At 33.7% G+C, this 17,709-nt stretch overlaps 1 protein-coding gene across 2 annotated transcripts in view; it reads left to right on the top strand.

The window, feature by feature from the left end:
• The window catches only part of LOC147064393 (uncharacterized), a 601,761-nt gene that overhangs the window by 527,952 nt on the left and 56,100 nt on the right, over positions 1-17,709 (top strand). For both annotated transcript variants that reach the window (XM_085957691.1, XM_085957692.1), the window contains exon 7: positions 13,117-13,302. In XM_085957691.1, coding sequence (XP_085813817.1) covers positions 13,117-13,302 — 186 coding nt within the window. The remainder of the gene's footprint in view (positions 1-13,116; positions 13,303-17,709) is intronic.

Genomic DNA, 17,709 nt, shown 5'->3' with positions numbered 1-17,709 from the left:
AACTTTTAAAATATTCAATTAAATAATCATCATCAGCCTGAATATATACACTGCTGAATGAAGACCTCTCCAAGCCATAATAAACACTTGTATTAATTTTATTGAATGGCCTTAGTTTTTACATCGGTTAAACTCATGATTAATGAATGTATTATCTTAATCGTTTCATTGGAAGCTCATTTTTTTATCCACCTATATGTCGATTTTTTAAGCAAAAACTGCGTAAATGAAGGGGTGCATTTCTAAATAATAATTTTACTGATCTCGTCATATTATATTTTCCAAGCTATCCTACCAAAAAATAATTGTAACTTCGTGACGAAATAACTATTGCTTACGCACTCATGGAAAACTGAAGATGATATTTTAAACAATATATTATTCCCATAAATTCCCATTAATATTCCCTAAAAATATCACTTACGCTTTTTTAAACTGTATCTTTAATTTGGTATGAAAACATTATTACATAGTTATCCGCAATTAAATTAAAATGAGTATCGTTCCTATACGGTGGTGCATATTTTGAATTTGATTGCATCTACCAAATCGGTTATGAAAAATAGCGTTATACGCGATAAATTATCAGGAAATAAGTATTTTGATTAATTGTTTCAATTATTTACAAAACATGCAACAATTTCTTGCAGAATACAAAAGAAGGCATAAAAGGGAGAATATAATATCTGACTAATTAAATTTATAAACGTTACATAACTTAAGTGTTTAGACATACATACATCTATGAAGGTATAAAAATAAAAACGATTTCATTCAGGGCACGCGAACAAAAAAATATTAATTAATGCTTAGATAAAATAATGATTCACAACTAATACAAATGATGGAAAAAAAGATGATTAAATATTTTGAGGTTAGGTATGAAATCGGAAAAAACAAATAAGTATGACAATTGGGCGTAAACGATCACAATATTATTTTTATTTGATAATTTTGTTTGTTGTTTGTGTCATAGTATTTTCAATATGAGTGTGCCCTTTCTCTGTGACATGGACAAACTACTGCACATATTAATTAAATGAATAAATTAATTGGGTTGATTAAATTTATTATTATTATTTAAATTTTCGTACGCCTCTGGAAAGGATGTTGAAAATTCTTTACCTATTCTAGTAGGTACTATTAACAAGGATAGTAAATTAATTGTTCGATGTTTGGAGACCCTCCCATATTGATCAAAACCGACAACCATTTTTTCAGATGTTTTTTTTTCAGATAATGAAATTATTACTTTTATTAAACCATTTTTCAAGTGATGGTATGTGAATTATTTCATTTTGAAAAGTTTGACTGTAAAAAGTCTTGACTGAGTGACTATTCAGTAGAGAAAAGTTGGTACTTATTAACAAACTTGATGTTAAAATATTTTTTAGTTTGTAAAAACACCTTTTTCCGCTGATTCGACAGACCAAAAAAAGCAAACAAAACGATATATCGTGATTCAAAAATGGTACACGGTTCCAAATGAATTCAATATTCACAGTTGCATTATGCTTTCGGCAACAGAAATCTTTACAACGTTCTTCACGTGGTCCAGTGAAAGGTGTATGTCAGTAATAAGACTCGATGAATGTATATTCGTCATGTCTCAAAGTACAGTAACATGGTGTAAATAAAAGGGAAAAACTTGGAAGAATTCGATCAGCAATGAAACAACTCCGAGAGTAGAGCTGAGTTAAGTTAGATAAATTTGAATAATCCAAGTTCAATGATATTATAATCATTTACAATGTTATACATATGAAATAGTAAGTAAGTAATATTAGTGATGCTTAGTTCATATACAAGGGTTTATATGTGTGTAGTAACACAGCTAGATAGGGTGGATAAAATTGGGGTTGATCAATAATATAATATTGAGTAGGTACATTGCAATACTCGAAATCACACCGATCGAATATTCTTAACAATGGTACATAATTAGTAACTTAGGGTGTCGATGAATTAAACAAAAGACAATTTATTGTCATTGAGGAGATATCATAGAGAGGGGAGTTATGGATACATACCAGTATTTTGATATGGTCTGCACACCTTTTTGTGTAGAATATTACCAAATATCTCCTGGTTCACATCGTTAGGTATTATTTAATACAAAAAACGTGAAAATAATAACGCCTTTGGTAAGTGTTAAGCTACCAACCTTTTGGTTAATAGCCCGACACAATATGTATTATAGCACGGTTCACGGAGACTAAAGGGCGGGTGACAATTTTAATAAACAACGATTACACATAACTACTTCATATAAGTTTAGTTCCTTTTTTTTATTTGTTGCCATATTTAAGTGATTTAAGTCGATACAAATTAGTAAATTGAATGAAATATGTTTTGCTTAATTTTTCCAGTCCATAAATTCTTCTAATGCATATTATTTTTTCATGCTTGGATACCTACATAAAAGTTTTATAAGTAGTATTTTGCAAAAATATTCGTTAATTTATTAAATTTAATATCATTTGATTAATACATATCGCACACTGAGATCTATAGGGTCATAACTGCAAAAAAAAACAAAAATGACTTATAAATGCAGTTCGATAGAAAAAAAATCTATTTTTTAATGCTATATGGCATTTACTGCTACTCGAAAGCAGTGGCCTCCTACACAATTGTGTCAATGGTTATTTTATATTTAAAATTTTAATTTAGAGCTATATAGAGGCATTATCTCACATGAGGCCCTTTTGCCTAAAAAATATTTCATCTTTGGTACAATATTTATTGTGCTAGACCGCCGTATTTTTCAACAGTCTACTGCAATTAATTAAATTGTATTTAATTATTTAACATTTAAACTCAAATTACTCAAGATCATGTTATTTGCAGTTGTGACCCTATAGATCTCAGTGTGCGATATATATAATACATATATCTCCATATTATATTAGTGGTAATAAATGCGAATCAACCACACCAGCCGTGTCAGCATATATCGACGAGATTAAATAGCTGACATAGCTAGCCGTAATTATGATCTACTTAATATCTATTTTCCTATATAGTCAGCCAATATCCAATTATCGCAAACTCCTTATAAAATAGGTGACTCAATTATAATAGTTATTTCCTAAATATTCTTTTCAAGATATTATTTTGATTGTGAGTACGTAGACAAATAGCGGATCACAATTGATCGGGAATGCCACTCTAACATAACTTCCCGGTAAATAAATTCTCCTCCTCCATCACGAACAACTACTATCGTCTTTCATCTGCAATACATATCCACTGCCAAAATGGACTTATATACCGACTTCCAGAGTCCAATTAATGACATAAACCAGAGGTGGAAAGGATAAATATATACCATGTACACAATATGATAAAACGGGGGGGTATTATTAGTTCTGTATATGGCAACTCTGACATTACAACTATTCTTGTTCCTTTCATTTAGCAGAAGATGTTAATTAATGCATACTTTGTTTTTAAATAATTACCAGCAGTAATATACAGTACTTTAACAATATTTAATTTGTGGTATTCTAAATAAATATCTTTTAAATTGGTTGCAGCTGAATAATTAAACACTAGAAAAGCTATAGTAGACTAGTTAATATTGTGAACATTTCAAAGAGTAAAATTCCGTATTGTATTAATAATTTAATCCTTTCATAAATTATATCATAGTCATTTTGCATTCCTTTAAATATTCAACAGAATTGTGTTTCCATTTCGTTTAATAAAACAATACAGAAATAATGCACCCCGTCTCTCAGTCCTAAAATAAACTAAACATTTATAACCCAATCGTAGTTGACGCTTTGTGGAGAAAACAATAACTTTGAGCATTCTGTTGTGGGTTTCGTAACAAATATAGTTCCTAGCGTTATAGTACAGTTAACTAGGACCTTTTGTAAATAATTTATTCATCCTTTAAAACATTACTTTTATTATACCATTCAAACATAAACAAGACTGCTGCGACCATATTGTATTTTGTGTAATAGGTATATCATTTATTTTATAACATGAGAGAAAAACCACTAACACACTCCGTACTTTGACAAAATTTATAATTTAAAATAGTCGCTACATCGCATTAATACGATAAGCCAATTCTTGTTTAATACACAAATAAAAATTCTCATCTATGACGCTGACATTTTTATCCATTTTTTAATTGACCCTAGAAACTACGTACTTAACACATTCATTTGAACGTTTTCAAAGATAAGATGATTCAATTAGGGGTGACCTTAAAGGCCCACATGCCACACATAGGTCAAAATGGAGATTTTATGGTATTTTCAGAGCATAAGCCTGGACTTTCCATAAACGTTGTAGATAATCTATTTATATAATTTTGAAGCCTTATTATCCTTTATATTTATTTTAAACATTTGATAACTGCATAAAGTATTTTATTAAGTACATAAAATAGTATTCTTTTAAACCTCTCGATCTAATGTTTGTAATATAATAGTCATATTTCAGTACATCCATGTACAGTGGTGTTGAGATTTTTTAGATTTATTAATTTTTAAACGCATGTAAAAAACCATTAGTAAAATTTATGTTGACATTATATAGTGAAATATTTACGATAAAAATTATATTTATAATTATATATGAAAATATGAAAAACTACCCTCGATAGCTGTCAATAGCAGTCTTGTGTATAGAATAGATGAGCTGGAACGGTTACAGTTACGGCTCGCTAATGAGTACCCGGCTGAACAGTTCTTCAAACACTACTGAAGATTTATTTTTAAAACATTCATATCCATAAAATACCTCCCGTAAAACCGTAAAATCTCGAGAATCTCTAGAAACTAACCTCAATTTCTCGAGCATCAAATATTTGAATAATTTAACATTGAATGTTCGCTGATGCTATTTCTTATAGAGTGCGTAAATTATGCAAAGCTAATGTGATCATTGCTACGGTAGCTATTGTCGACTGTACTAACATCACTTTTTCTCGCTCGGCGTCCGTCTAATTGGTTACATGCAAATTGTACGTAAAACACTTCACTGTAGTACATTTCGCCGTGAGCTTTCTATCGGAAATAGATTACCGTATAGTATACGGTCTCCAATTTTATTAGATTCAATATGAACATTGATTCAATTTTCATGGACGATTTTGGAAAAATTCATGAATTCAATAATGAAAACCTAACCTAACCTACCTTAACCTAACAAATGATCCAGTATATGGGCTATTTTCAAAAAAAATTGGCCGCTGGCTTCCTGTAAACCGACAAGCATCGTGTTTTATTTGGACATGAATTTTGTACTATACGACCAGGTGTTGGACGGTCTTTAATGTACGACCATATATATTTCCGATACTACATTTCATGGCAAAGTGTGATACGGCGAACTGCATACGTACAAATCTCCGGAGATGGTTGAACGTTTATATACTACAATTGAAGCAACAGGAATGAATGTATTCATCCAAAAGAATATTATGATAATAGTAGATAACTTGGCACTTTTCAGTAGGGCTACCACAAATATTGAATTTAATTCAAATGCATAAAAAATTCGAAAAGTTTGTTCACGATGTTTTTTTTTTAATCAATCCCCTGTAAATTAAGACTCAACTATTACTACTAAATTGACGAGGAATTAAAGTGATATTTGTATCTACTACTAATATATATATATATACTAGCTGACCCGGCAAACGTTGTTCTGCCATATAAATTATTTCTAGTGAATATTTTGGTTGTTAAATAAAAAATAACAAATGTATCGTAAGTGTGTGAGGATGGGATCTATGACAGAAAGAGGAATGGAGCGCTGTAGACGATGACCGCCGATAAAAACAAAAAAACAACAACCATTCATTTTCTCAATTCAAAATGAGTAATGATGTTCATAATGAATAAATTACCTGTGACAGGATCTCGTTGTTTAATGTTTATGCAATATCCGTCTTGTCCCTACCAGAAAATTAGCGGATATTGGAGAGCGTCGTATGAACGGTGTGTGTCAGCGATGAACTCCAGATTATTGTTTCTTCTTCGAATCACGAATTCTCGCGTCGATGAGCGGTCGCCAACCATGATTCCAGCAATGTCGTAAAAAACAGGTGCATTGAATTAACGCACGTGCTCTCCAGCTGATGTTTTATCAGGATTGATGACAATAGCGTGATTGTTTGCACATTCGTGCATGTGTGCTTTGAAGAATTTCAATAATTCATTGTGCTCATTCAATAGGGCGTCCAGTTTGCGGACGATACGCCTGGCATTAGGCGAATCGAGGTTATTGTAGCCGCAACGTGCATCCACACGATTGATGTCCTCACCGCCCATGAAGTAGTTTTGTAAAAAAATATGTGGTTCGTTTGGCATTGGCAGCAATGAGCCTACTTTGTGGTATACCTGGCCTTTGATATTGAACGTAGAATGGAATTGTTGACCATTTGCCGGAGTATTATGAACTATTTCTGTTGCTGCAAACGAAGTCATTTGGAAACATGAATTGAATGTGCGAATGGACTTCAGGAACAGGTTTGAATCTGCGTCGTATGAACGGTGTGTGTCAGCGATGAACTCCAGATTATTGTTTCTTCTTCGAATCACGATTTCTCGCGTCGATGTGCGGTCGCCAACCATGATTCCAGCAATGTCGTCAACACCAGGCGCATTGAATCAACGCACGTGCTCTCCAGCTGGTGTTTTATCAGGATTGATGACAATAGCGTGATTGTCACTTTGCAATTCGTGCATGTGTGCTTTGAAGAATTTCAATAATTCATTGTGCTCATTCAATAGAGCGTCCAGTTCGCCGACGATGCGCTTGGCATTAGGCGAATTGAGGTTATTATAGCCGCAACGTGCATCCACACGATTGATGTCCTCACCACCCATGAAGTAGATTTGTAAAAAAATATGTGGTTCGTTTGGCATTGGCAGCAATGAGCCTACTTTGTGGTATACTTAGTCTTTGATTTCGAACGTAGATTGGAATTGTTAACCATTTGCCGCAGTATTGTGAACTATTTCTGTTGCTCCGAACGAAGTCATTTGGAAGCATAAATTGAATGTGCGAATGGACTTCAGGAACAGGTTTGAATCTGGAACCGTGCCGATGAGCAAGCCGTTCAATGGTTCTGGTGGTATCTCAATTTCTGCTTGTTGCACTTTTCCTGAAGCGCAACACATCCCGGCTGACTCATGTTTGAATTTGAGCGCATAACAATAGAGACATTCTTTGTCCATAGCACCAATCAGCACTTTCGGATTAGCGGAATATTCAATATCTGGCTCGTACTCGAATGCGAGAAGAAGAAATGAAGCGGATGTAAATGCTCGATGTACTTGTTGGCGTTGTCAATCATTTGCTCTGCGTGTGTTGACTACGAACCGGCGCGCTTGGCTCCGTTCCAATTGTCGTTGTTGATTTCGTTCAGCTCGTGCCTCTTGTGATTGAGATGCACGCAATTGCGACATGCTCACACGCATGTTTTTGTTATCTTGTTGTATTTGTTCGTCTGTTCTTTCTGCTCTACTATTTCGCATGTTTGTGGCTTTATTCGTTCGACGGCCCAAATGGCCACCTTGCGTCTTGCTGGCATTGTGCACTATAATACACGCACATAAAAATAGATAAATTAAAATAAATCGTACAAAATTTTGCACGCACTGCGTTGTGATATGCCGAATGAAATGTCAAAATGACGCGACGCTTTTCTTGAATTCTTCTCGGACGTAGCGCCATCTGTCATTCAACAACATAAATAATTTCGTTCTGTTTGAAATACGAACGACGGTTAAATTTGTTCATACAAAAATAATAAAATCGCAATTAAAAAAATAGGAGGGTGGGGGTAGGAGGGTGAAAATTTGGGGTTATAGGTATTTTATATTGCCAAATAATAAAAAAAATACAAAAAAAAAATGTCAAAAAAATAAAAGAATTTTTTTTTCTGGATAGAGATACCCTAATCATCTAGCGGTATGAAAAATACTTGTTGACCTATTCTCATACCTAACAAATATACATAAAAAAAATTATAAAAATCGGTCGAGCCATTTCGGAGGAGTACGACCACAAACATCGTGACACGAGATTTTTATATATATAGAGATATATATCTTAGTACTATACGACCCAAAGAGGTTGGACTCTCTTTAATATACAACCATATATCTCCGATACAACATTACACGGTGAAGTGTGATGGCGTACTGCATACGTATAAATTTCCGGACACGCGTCTAACTATGCCTGACTTTATGGTAAAGATATCGAACCTGCGGCAATGTTATCTCTATATATATAAAAATCTCGTGTCACGATGTTTGTGGTCGAACTCCTCCGAAATGGCTCGACCGATTTTTATGAATTTTTTTATGTATATTTGTTAGGTATAAAAATATGTCAACAAGTATATTTCATACCGCTAGGTAATTAGGGTATCTCTATCCAGAAAAATTTTCTTTTATTTTTTTGACAATTTTTTTTTTGTATTTTTTTTATTATTTGGCATAAAAAAATACTTATAACTCCAAATTTTCACTTTCCTACCCTTACCCTCCCATTTTTTAATCGCGATTATATTATTTTTGTATGAACAAATTTAACCGTCGTTCGTATTTTCAAACAGAACGAAATTATTTATGTTGTTGAATGACAGATGGCGCTACGTCCGAGAAGAATTCAAGAGAAGCGTCGCGTCATTTTGACATTTCATTCGGCATATCACAACGCATTGCGTTCAAAATTTTGTACGATTTATTTTAATTTATCTATTTTTATGTGCGTGTATCAAAGTCACAATGCCAGCAAGACGCAAGGGGGGCCATTTGGGCCGTCGAACGAATAAAGCAACAAACATGCGAAATATTAGAGCAGAAAGAACAGACGAACAAATCCAACAAGATAACAAAAATGTGCGTGTAAGCATGTCGCAATTGCGAGCATCTCAATCACAAGAGGCACGAGCTGAACGAAATCAACAACGACAATTGGAACGTAGCCAAGCGCGCCGGTTCGTAGTTAACACACGCAGAGCAAATGACCGACAACGCCAACAAGTACATCGAACATTTATATCCGCTTCGTTCCTTCGTCTCGCATTCGAGTACGAGCCAGATATTGAATATTCCGCTCATCCGAAAGTGCTAATTGGTGCTATGGACAAAGAATGTCCCCATTGTCATGCGCTCAAATTTAAACATGAGTCAGCCGGGATGTGTTGCGCATCAGGAAAATTGAGATACCACCAGAACCATTGAACGGCTTGCTCATCGGCACGGTTTCAGATTCAAACCTGTTCCTGATGTCCATTCGCACATTCAATTCATGCTTCCAAATGACTTCGTTCGGAGCAACAGAAATAGTTCACAATACTGCGGCAAATGGTCAACAATTCCATTCTACGTTCAAAATCAAAGGCCAAGTATACCACAAAGTAGGCTCATTGCTGCCAATGCCAAACGAACCACATAAATTTTTACAAATCTACTTCATGGGCGGTGAGGACATCAATCATGTGGATGCACGTTGCGGCTACAATAGCCTCAATTCGCCTAATGCCAGGCGCATCGTCGGCGAACTGGACGCCCTGTTGAATGAGCACAATGAATTATTGAAATTCTTCAAAGCACACATGCACGAATTGCAAAGTGACAATCACGCTATTGTCATCAATCCTGATAAAACACCAGCTGGAGAGCACGTGCGTCGATTCACTGTGCCTGTTGTTGACGACATTGCTGGAATCATGGTTGGCGACCGCACATCGACGCGAGAAGTCGTGATTCGAAGAAGAAACAATAATCTGGAGTTCATCGCTGACACACACCGTTCATACGACGCTCTCCAATATCCGCTAATTTTCTGGAAGGGACAAGACGGATATTGCATAAACATTAAATAACGAGATCCTGTCATAGGTAATTCATTCATTATGAACATCATTACTCATTTTGAATTGAGAAAATGAATGGTTGATGTTTTTTGTTTTTATCGGCGGTCATCGTCTACAGCGCTCTATTCCTCTTTCTATCATAGATCCCATCCCCACACACTTACGATACATTCATTATTTTTTATTTAACAACCAAAATATTCACTAGAAATAATTTATATGGCAGAACAACGTTTGCCGGGTCAGCTAGTATTTTTATAATTCTTGAATTCTTAATTCTCGGGAATAGAAAAAGTCGACAATTAATCACAAGCAACTTAATACCAAATAAATACAATCTGCGTGTAATTTTTTAATGATTATCTAATACCCGTAATTCCGAGGTAGATTTCAACTTAAATTTCAATTTATAATTTCCGACATATTCTATATTTAGACAGCGATGTGTATCCAAAGATTGAGACGGATGATGCAAATTAGGTGGAAGTGAGCAGCTCGGCGGCCCGGCTGCGTATTTTCGCGAATTATTTTTTTACGCAATCTTTTACGGCCCGAAGATTAATGTTCTACCCTTTCTATTTACCCGCGCATGCATAAAACATTTATTCCACTTTTATTGGATGATATGCCCTCGTTAAACTATATATTTATATTTACTCGGCTCCGCATGAAATAACAGTACACCAAAATAGTTTGAAATATTATCTTAAATGCGTAGGTGTTCATAAATAATGCTTAAATGAATAAGGCAACAAGATAACCCGAAACGTTCAATATTCATTATACACTTTTCTTATATCAAATAATTGAATGAACTAAGTGAAAAATAAAAGTAAAAAATCCTTCGTAACCCAGTCTGTCCAAAGAATCCAGCCAAGGTACACTCATACAACTTTCGTGAACAGCTGCAGATGAAAGTGATTCAATCACTCAATATTCCAAGCATATCTCATTTATAGTATTACTAACCTTTTTCTTGCGAGATCTAGCATTTTTAATCGGCATACAAAATACCCACCTAGTAGATAACGTTAAATCCTGTGATTTTAAAACCTGTACCTTTATTAAATTTTAACTATGATGACCAAACTTTAACCAGCATTATTCTTCAGTTATAACTTTGTCTTCTACAATATTTTGTCCTGGTGAAAACAATTTTCATACGAATTATGAATTATTTTTTTAAATGCTAGTTTCTTAAAAAAATTGGAATAATGGAAAAATCCATATATTTTTTGAGTCAACTAATTTATTTTCTTAACCTATCTGCAATATTTTATGATTCTGTTTTTTTATATTATTGTATTATGTTGGGAACACTGTCTATTTTTCTAAAAATACCGTTAAATGTTTTTTTTATTATTTTTAGCACTAGGCCATGATGCCCAATGAGAGAATTGTAGTTATATAGTACCAAGTAGAAGTGATACAGTCAAATACTCAAGCTTTGAGGAAATCACGTATTGTGTAAATGTATTGTGACCACACAGGGAATTGAATCCAGAGCCCCGGGTGAAATACCAGCGCCCTATGCACTGTGATACGCGACAATGAAAGATACATAATAATTATGCTATGTAGTTAAACTGAACTATACATACATTCCAGCAAGGTTGATTTGTATGTGTAGTCTTTGACGTATGCTTAATGCATGAATAAAGAATACCTACAAGTAGTTACTCAATTGGTTGATAATGACTAAAGCATCTGTAACCACACAATACGGACTACTATTGCCCCCATAAGCAAAAGGGTAGTTATTTCACAGATTTCATTTCAGACATTCACGTTTTTTCAATTTTTCTTAATAAATTTTTCAATAATGTGGATGAATCTTTTGATTTATCATCGATATAGATTGGTTTGTCGAATATCCGGTTTTGTCGAAATCGACCTTTTAATGCAGAATAAATTTTTTATATCAAAAAGGACCAGAACCATCATTTTCTTTAAATTACATTGTAATGAATACAGCATTCACTTGCTGTAAAAACAACTTTTTAAATGCCTCCATGTATTTAAATATAGGATAATGAAATTTGTTTTTTGTCTCCTGAACATTTGACATTTGGTCTATTCAACAAACCAATTCTACAGCGACGTTATGGTATAAGTAAAAACCAGTATATTTTCAATCGATGCTGTGTTTTTGCTTATGAATCTTTTTAGAATAACTACTATTTTCTCGAAAAAAATGAAAAACAATATGTCAATTTTATTTTTTATACTGCTTTTTACTTTATATCAAATGGTTCAGATTTTCACGTAGAACATTATCCATACACTAACTCATTTTTTTTATTTTTGTCGAAAAGCTGCCTTCTTCCTTATTTCACATACTGTGTATTTATTTACTTTGCAGCATTCTATAAAGATCGTTTTCTGATTCTACGACAATAATTATTATAGTATCGTCTGCGTAGCATAAATGTTTTTTCAGTTTATTTTTTAGTTTATTTATTTTTTTAACATATTGTGGACATTACAAATTATAAGTTTAAGACGTTCACAACATGATATTTAGAAACAAAGATATATAAATATAACAGTATTACATAAAAAAGAGATAGATGAGTAGATACATTAGATAGGTACAACAAGGAAGTACACCGGATGAGTTAAGCAGACCCTATTATAATAATTTATAAAAACAACGTCCACCTAAACTCATTCTCACGTAGGTGGAATATATCAACACCCGAAGCAATTTCGTTGAACATAGTTATCGCCAATGTTATCGCCCTTTTCTAGCTTTCTTCGCTTTTTTTTTTAGCTCATATTCTTATTTGTCCGGTGGTTCTTTGTCCGGTACAAATCTTGCAATCGATTTTTTACTAATTTCCCGACTAGCAAGAAATTTGAAACTTTTAGAATATATCAGAACACGGTGTCAATACATTTTTTAAATACTTTTAGCCATCTTTAAGTAGAATTAAATTCATTTTAAGTTAATTCTGTTTTGTATGAAAAGTTATTTCGACACCATATTTAGCAACTAAATTATTAATATATACTAGCGTTACTATGGAAATCAATATGACATGCCAAGTACATTTTTTTTGATCGTTTATGCCAGTCAAGTCAAGTTTATATGGTTCAACAGAAAATTTAAAAACGTTGTATGTAAAAAGTTCTTTTTATCTTATAATTATTAGATAATAATGTTTGTTTCTATTTACAATTTACATAAAACATCTAATAAATGAAATGTGTTAAAAGTATAATTATTATAAACTTTTTTCTAATTTTTGTTTTAGGTGAAACTAGCGAAGGAACGAAAAAAAGGCGATAAGATCGTAAGCGACAGTCAGGAGCGTGCCTACTGGAGGGTCTACAGACCTCCACCAGGTGTATCCAGTGCACTAGAACCCTGCCCCATTCCTGGAAGAAGCCGTAACGGACCCAGATCCAGGAGACGCGAGCTGGAACATTGCAAAAAAGAGGTAAGATTTTTTCACTAACATGAATGTTAACAGTTCAGAAACAAGAATTTAATAAAACGTATCGACCGTAGAAAGGAAAAAGAACGTAATCCACACAAATCAAATTTTACAGGAGGCACAGGAACGTTTTCGGTCAAAGTTAAAATACAAAATACACATAACGTGTACGAAGTACATGACAATTAATAATTTGATTTTTATATCCCTAATCTGATATTAATTATTGAGTAAATTAATGAATGATGGTTAAGTCGTTTTTCTCACTTTTTTATATTTTTAGCTTATTTTATTTAGATAATAAATCGGCATTTGCAGCTTACATTCTTTGGCCACAACGTGTATTTCCAACATAATAATCCAATAAAACCTATTTTTAAAAAACTGAGGGTTACGTCGTTTTTCCTTTCTACAGTCGGTATGATATTTATTTTGATATTTGTTTAGAAACGGCGCATGTAGGAATATAAAAAATCTGTTTAATGACAAATAAAAAATGACTAAGTAATTATACACCTACTCTAAAGTCTAAAATATACTATTAATATAGGCACTATAAAATTTAATATACTATGAAAATATATAGAATAATATACATAGGTACTGTGAAAAATAAGGAATATCCTATAGAAATTATAAACAGAATAGGTATACAAAGAGTAAAATGGTTAAGTGAACGAGTAAATTTAATATTTATATGGTCGCGCTATTTGATCGAAGATTTCTTACGTTTTTTTACGTTCTTAGTTTATGACGTGTACTGACAAAAATACAAATGTACATTATTTACTTCCTTCTTCTTCTTTCACCCTGCCACTCCCCGGCGTAGGGGCATAGAACAAACATAAGCTCGCGCCACTTCCCTCGGTCCATCGCCAACTCTCGCGCATCCTGCCATGCCAGACCTGCAGCGCGTAAATCACTTTCGTAGCACCGCTGCAGGGTGAGGGAGGGCCAGCCATGGCTATGAAGTTTCGCTCTCTCTGGTGGCATCCACATATCCCAGCCACGTAAAGCGTCTCTTCGTGATTACCTCAATCACCGAGGGCTACTGTGTCCGCTCACAAACTCGAGTGTTTCTAACGCGGTCGTTATTTACTAAATCCGTGTTATTAAAGGTATGCAGCGCTGTGTCTTGAGACATTATGGGCAATACCCAAAGATACTCCAGGATGTTCGAAAAAAAACTGACAATTTAATGCGCTGACGCACGATCACAATTTTATTATAATAACATTAAAAAATTCTCTTACCATATCGCTGATATTACGTATAGAATCTAAGGCACATGAGTGATGACTCCTTCCGAATGGTCAACCACCGGTCAACATCTTATTTCAAAAATTTGAAAAAATGTCAAATGTGATTCTGTTATTCATTTTCACTGTCAGCCAATTTTTACTGGTAAACATGTGGGCCAGCTATTTTTGAATAAAATAAATCCCTTAAAAAATATGAAATAGGAACAGAATGATAAATATTTGTGAAAACTTACCAAATCAACACGTTTGCTAGTTTATCGTGAATATTTTTACACTTAAATGATAAATATTATTTAAAAAATATACACACAGTTTATTCAAAAGTTATGACGCTTGCAAAAGCGCACATACGGGCGGCTCTATCTTGAGGGTTAGTAGGGGCCATCCCGATATCCATATCATGTCAAACTACATGTCCGATATTTTTATCATTGTCAGAATATACATACTTAATAACATGATTAAATTAACTATTTATTTTGTCCATCTAAACCCATCGCTATTATTTATTTATTATTATTTTTTTTTTTTTTTTTTGACCATGTCCGATCCTAATAGGATCATATGGGCCTCCACAGAGTAGAGGTTTGTATTAACAGATTTTGTTTTTTACGAGAAATGGGTGTCAGCCACTTGCTCAACCTATTAGGTCCATACCCTGACTCACACACAAACTGAAAAACAATATGTGTACTTGCCAGACCCAGGATTCGAACCTGAGACCCACAGCGATTGGGACCGGGATAACTTGCAATCATTGTTTTATTTATTTTTTTTATTATTATACAAAATATAAATAAAACAATGATTGCAAGTTATCCCGGTCCCATCCCGTCGCCGCGGTGAAAATCTCATTCTACAAAGGATGGGAATATATTAGCGTTAGTATACGCATACTGGGGAGCGATTGAAATAACCCCTATGTGAGTAAGCTCGCTGTATGTCGTTGTTCAAAACCGATAATGGTAAGTCTATAATGATTATTAATTAAGTAATATTTTTAAGGACGCTTTTAGATGTGATTAGATAATGAGTCAGCTGAAAATCATATTATTTATTCTGAAAAATTACTCATTTCCCATAAAATCATATTATTATAAGTAGATTGGCACATAATGTATAGGTAATATGCGAAAGTGGGTAGATATGTATATTTAATAATTAATGGCTAAACCCCACTACCTAGAAAGTCGTGGAGCCGCCACTGAGCGCACGAGTTCACTTGTCTATGGCCCGATGCGACATACATTCTTTCACGAGTTAATTCGGCTCTGACAGTGATCAGGTTAAAATATCCAAGCGTGCTTACATACAACATTTAGCCGTAAAATTACGAGCATATGTAAGCCTGGTGTGTTTTATTACTACTATTATTTTCATTATAACGATTTCTATCATTAGTGGCTGCCGTTGGCTCTAATTAAATATTATTACATGCCTACGTCAGGTAATGGACGGACGGTTATAGAATTAATCACGCCATTCATTTTAATTAACCGGAATTCGCTAGCAGGTAAGATTCATTATAGAACACGTGTGTGGGGTCGATGATAAGGAAAAAATGTGATTGGAATAGTCTAAGGACGGTGTGGGTGAGAGAATTTTATAGGGTTGGGATATCTGTGTAGCAGTCCGGAGCGTAGAGGCTACGGTTTAGGTGCTACGCCGGCGTAGACCGCTGAGCAAGAAATATTTCGCATCGCGGTCTTATGTCGGATTAAAACGAGGCTTATCTGCCCTAATATGCTTATAGTATATTATTCATTGTACCGATAATACGTATATATTCAAAGGCCTTGGTTGAACTAGTATATTATATCAATATACGTAATATATCTACTTAGTACAGTTGTTTTGAAGCTTTTTCGTCCTGAAAAGGCATTTTATTACCAGCTAATTGTAAATTATTCGTAATAATTAGATTTATAGACCTTTTTTATTTAGTTTTTCTGAGAGGCTAATATAATATTTTCCCTTCAGAGTCAAATTCTAGAGTTTTTAGCGTTTCTGAAAGGTGTATGTTGTAAGAAGTCATTTAACTAAATTGGACATGCTGTCCCTATTTTTTGACGTTTATAATATTATCGCACCCCCAACTGACGTAAGCCAAAATCAGCCATTTTCGAGGAGAGCTGAAACAAACTTTTTGAAACATGTTTATGGTACTTGATTTAATGTCTAATGGCTTTACAATGTCCATTTTTTTTGTAGAATTTGAAAAAAATATATCTTTCCAATGGCATTCATTTAAGAGTATTATAGTTACTGGAGTGTTCTTCTCGATATTTGACTCAATTTATTTAAAATAGCACTGGAGTTAGAGGTTTTTCTCGTTAACTGTTTTTTTTAGAGATACGCCAGTGTTCACCTGAGATGAGAATAAATGTAATTGAACTGCATTCATTACTCAAAATAACAAAATTCAGACTTACGTCAGTGTAGGTCTCGGGTTGCATTATATCTACGCATCTTTGAAAATTTTAAAATCTATAAATCAGTAGTTAGTTTATAGTTACAGTTTACAGTAGGTTATAGTTTACAGTTAGTAGTAATACGTAGTTTTACTATAATTTCAATTGATATTTTGTATTTATTATTTTACAAGAACGACAATAGTAAATACGTTGCTAGCGCCGAGATGTATAATATTACGATTAAGTTAATAATGTCGTAAAAGATTCTTGGATTTCCACCGCGTGTACTTACTCTTTCTTTCCTCGACGTTTCGAGTTTCGTTTCTTCATCATAACACATATCTCTTAATAATGGCATCTGCAACGAGCCCGAAACGTCTAGAAAAGAAGGACGAAGTACACGCGGTGGAAACCCAAGAATCTATTACGATCAAAAAAAGAAAAAAAAATAATCATGAAAGTCTCAAACATTATTAATGTCATTTACCTTAATTGGTCACAAAGAAAATTACCCCCTGACTGGCGTAATTTAAAGTACCTCAGTTAAAACGTAGTTATAAGAAATAATTCGTATGAATAATGGATGGATCGATAGCTTAGAGGCGATAGCACTAACTCGGAAAATGACTAACTCACGCGAGTTTGAATCCCACTCAGTCCAACTTTTTTCTAGATTCTAATACGTATATTTCTGATGTCTTTCAAAATTATGTTATTTATTACAATCCTGCGGT

This window comes from Rhyacophila brunnea, unplaced genomic scaffold (assembly GCF_057557595.1).
Source record: "Rhyacophila brunnea isolate RB1 unplaced genomic scaffold, BYU_Rbru_1.0 scaffold_7, whole genome shotgun sequence".
NCBI classification, from domain to species: Eukaryota; Metazoa; Arthropoda; class Insecta; order Trichoptera; family Rhyacophilidae; genus Rhyacophila; species Rhyacophila brunnea.
The sequence above is the reverse complement of the archived record's forward strand: the minus strand, read 5'-3'. Positions and strand labels throughout refer to the sequence as shown.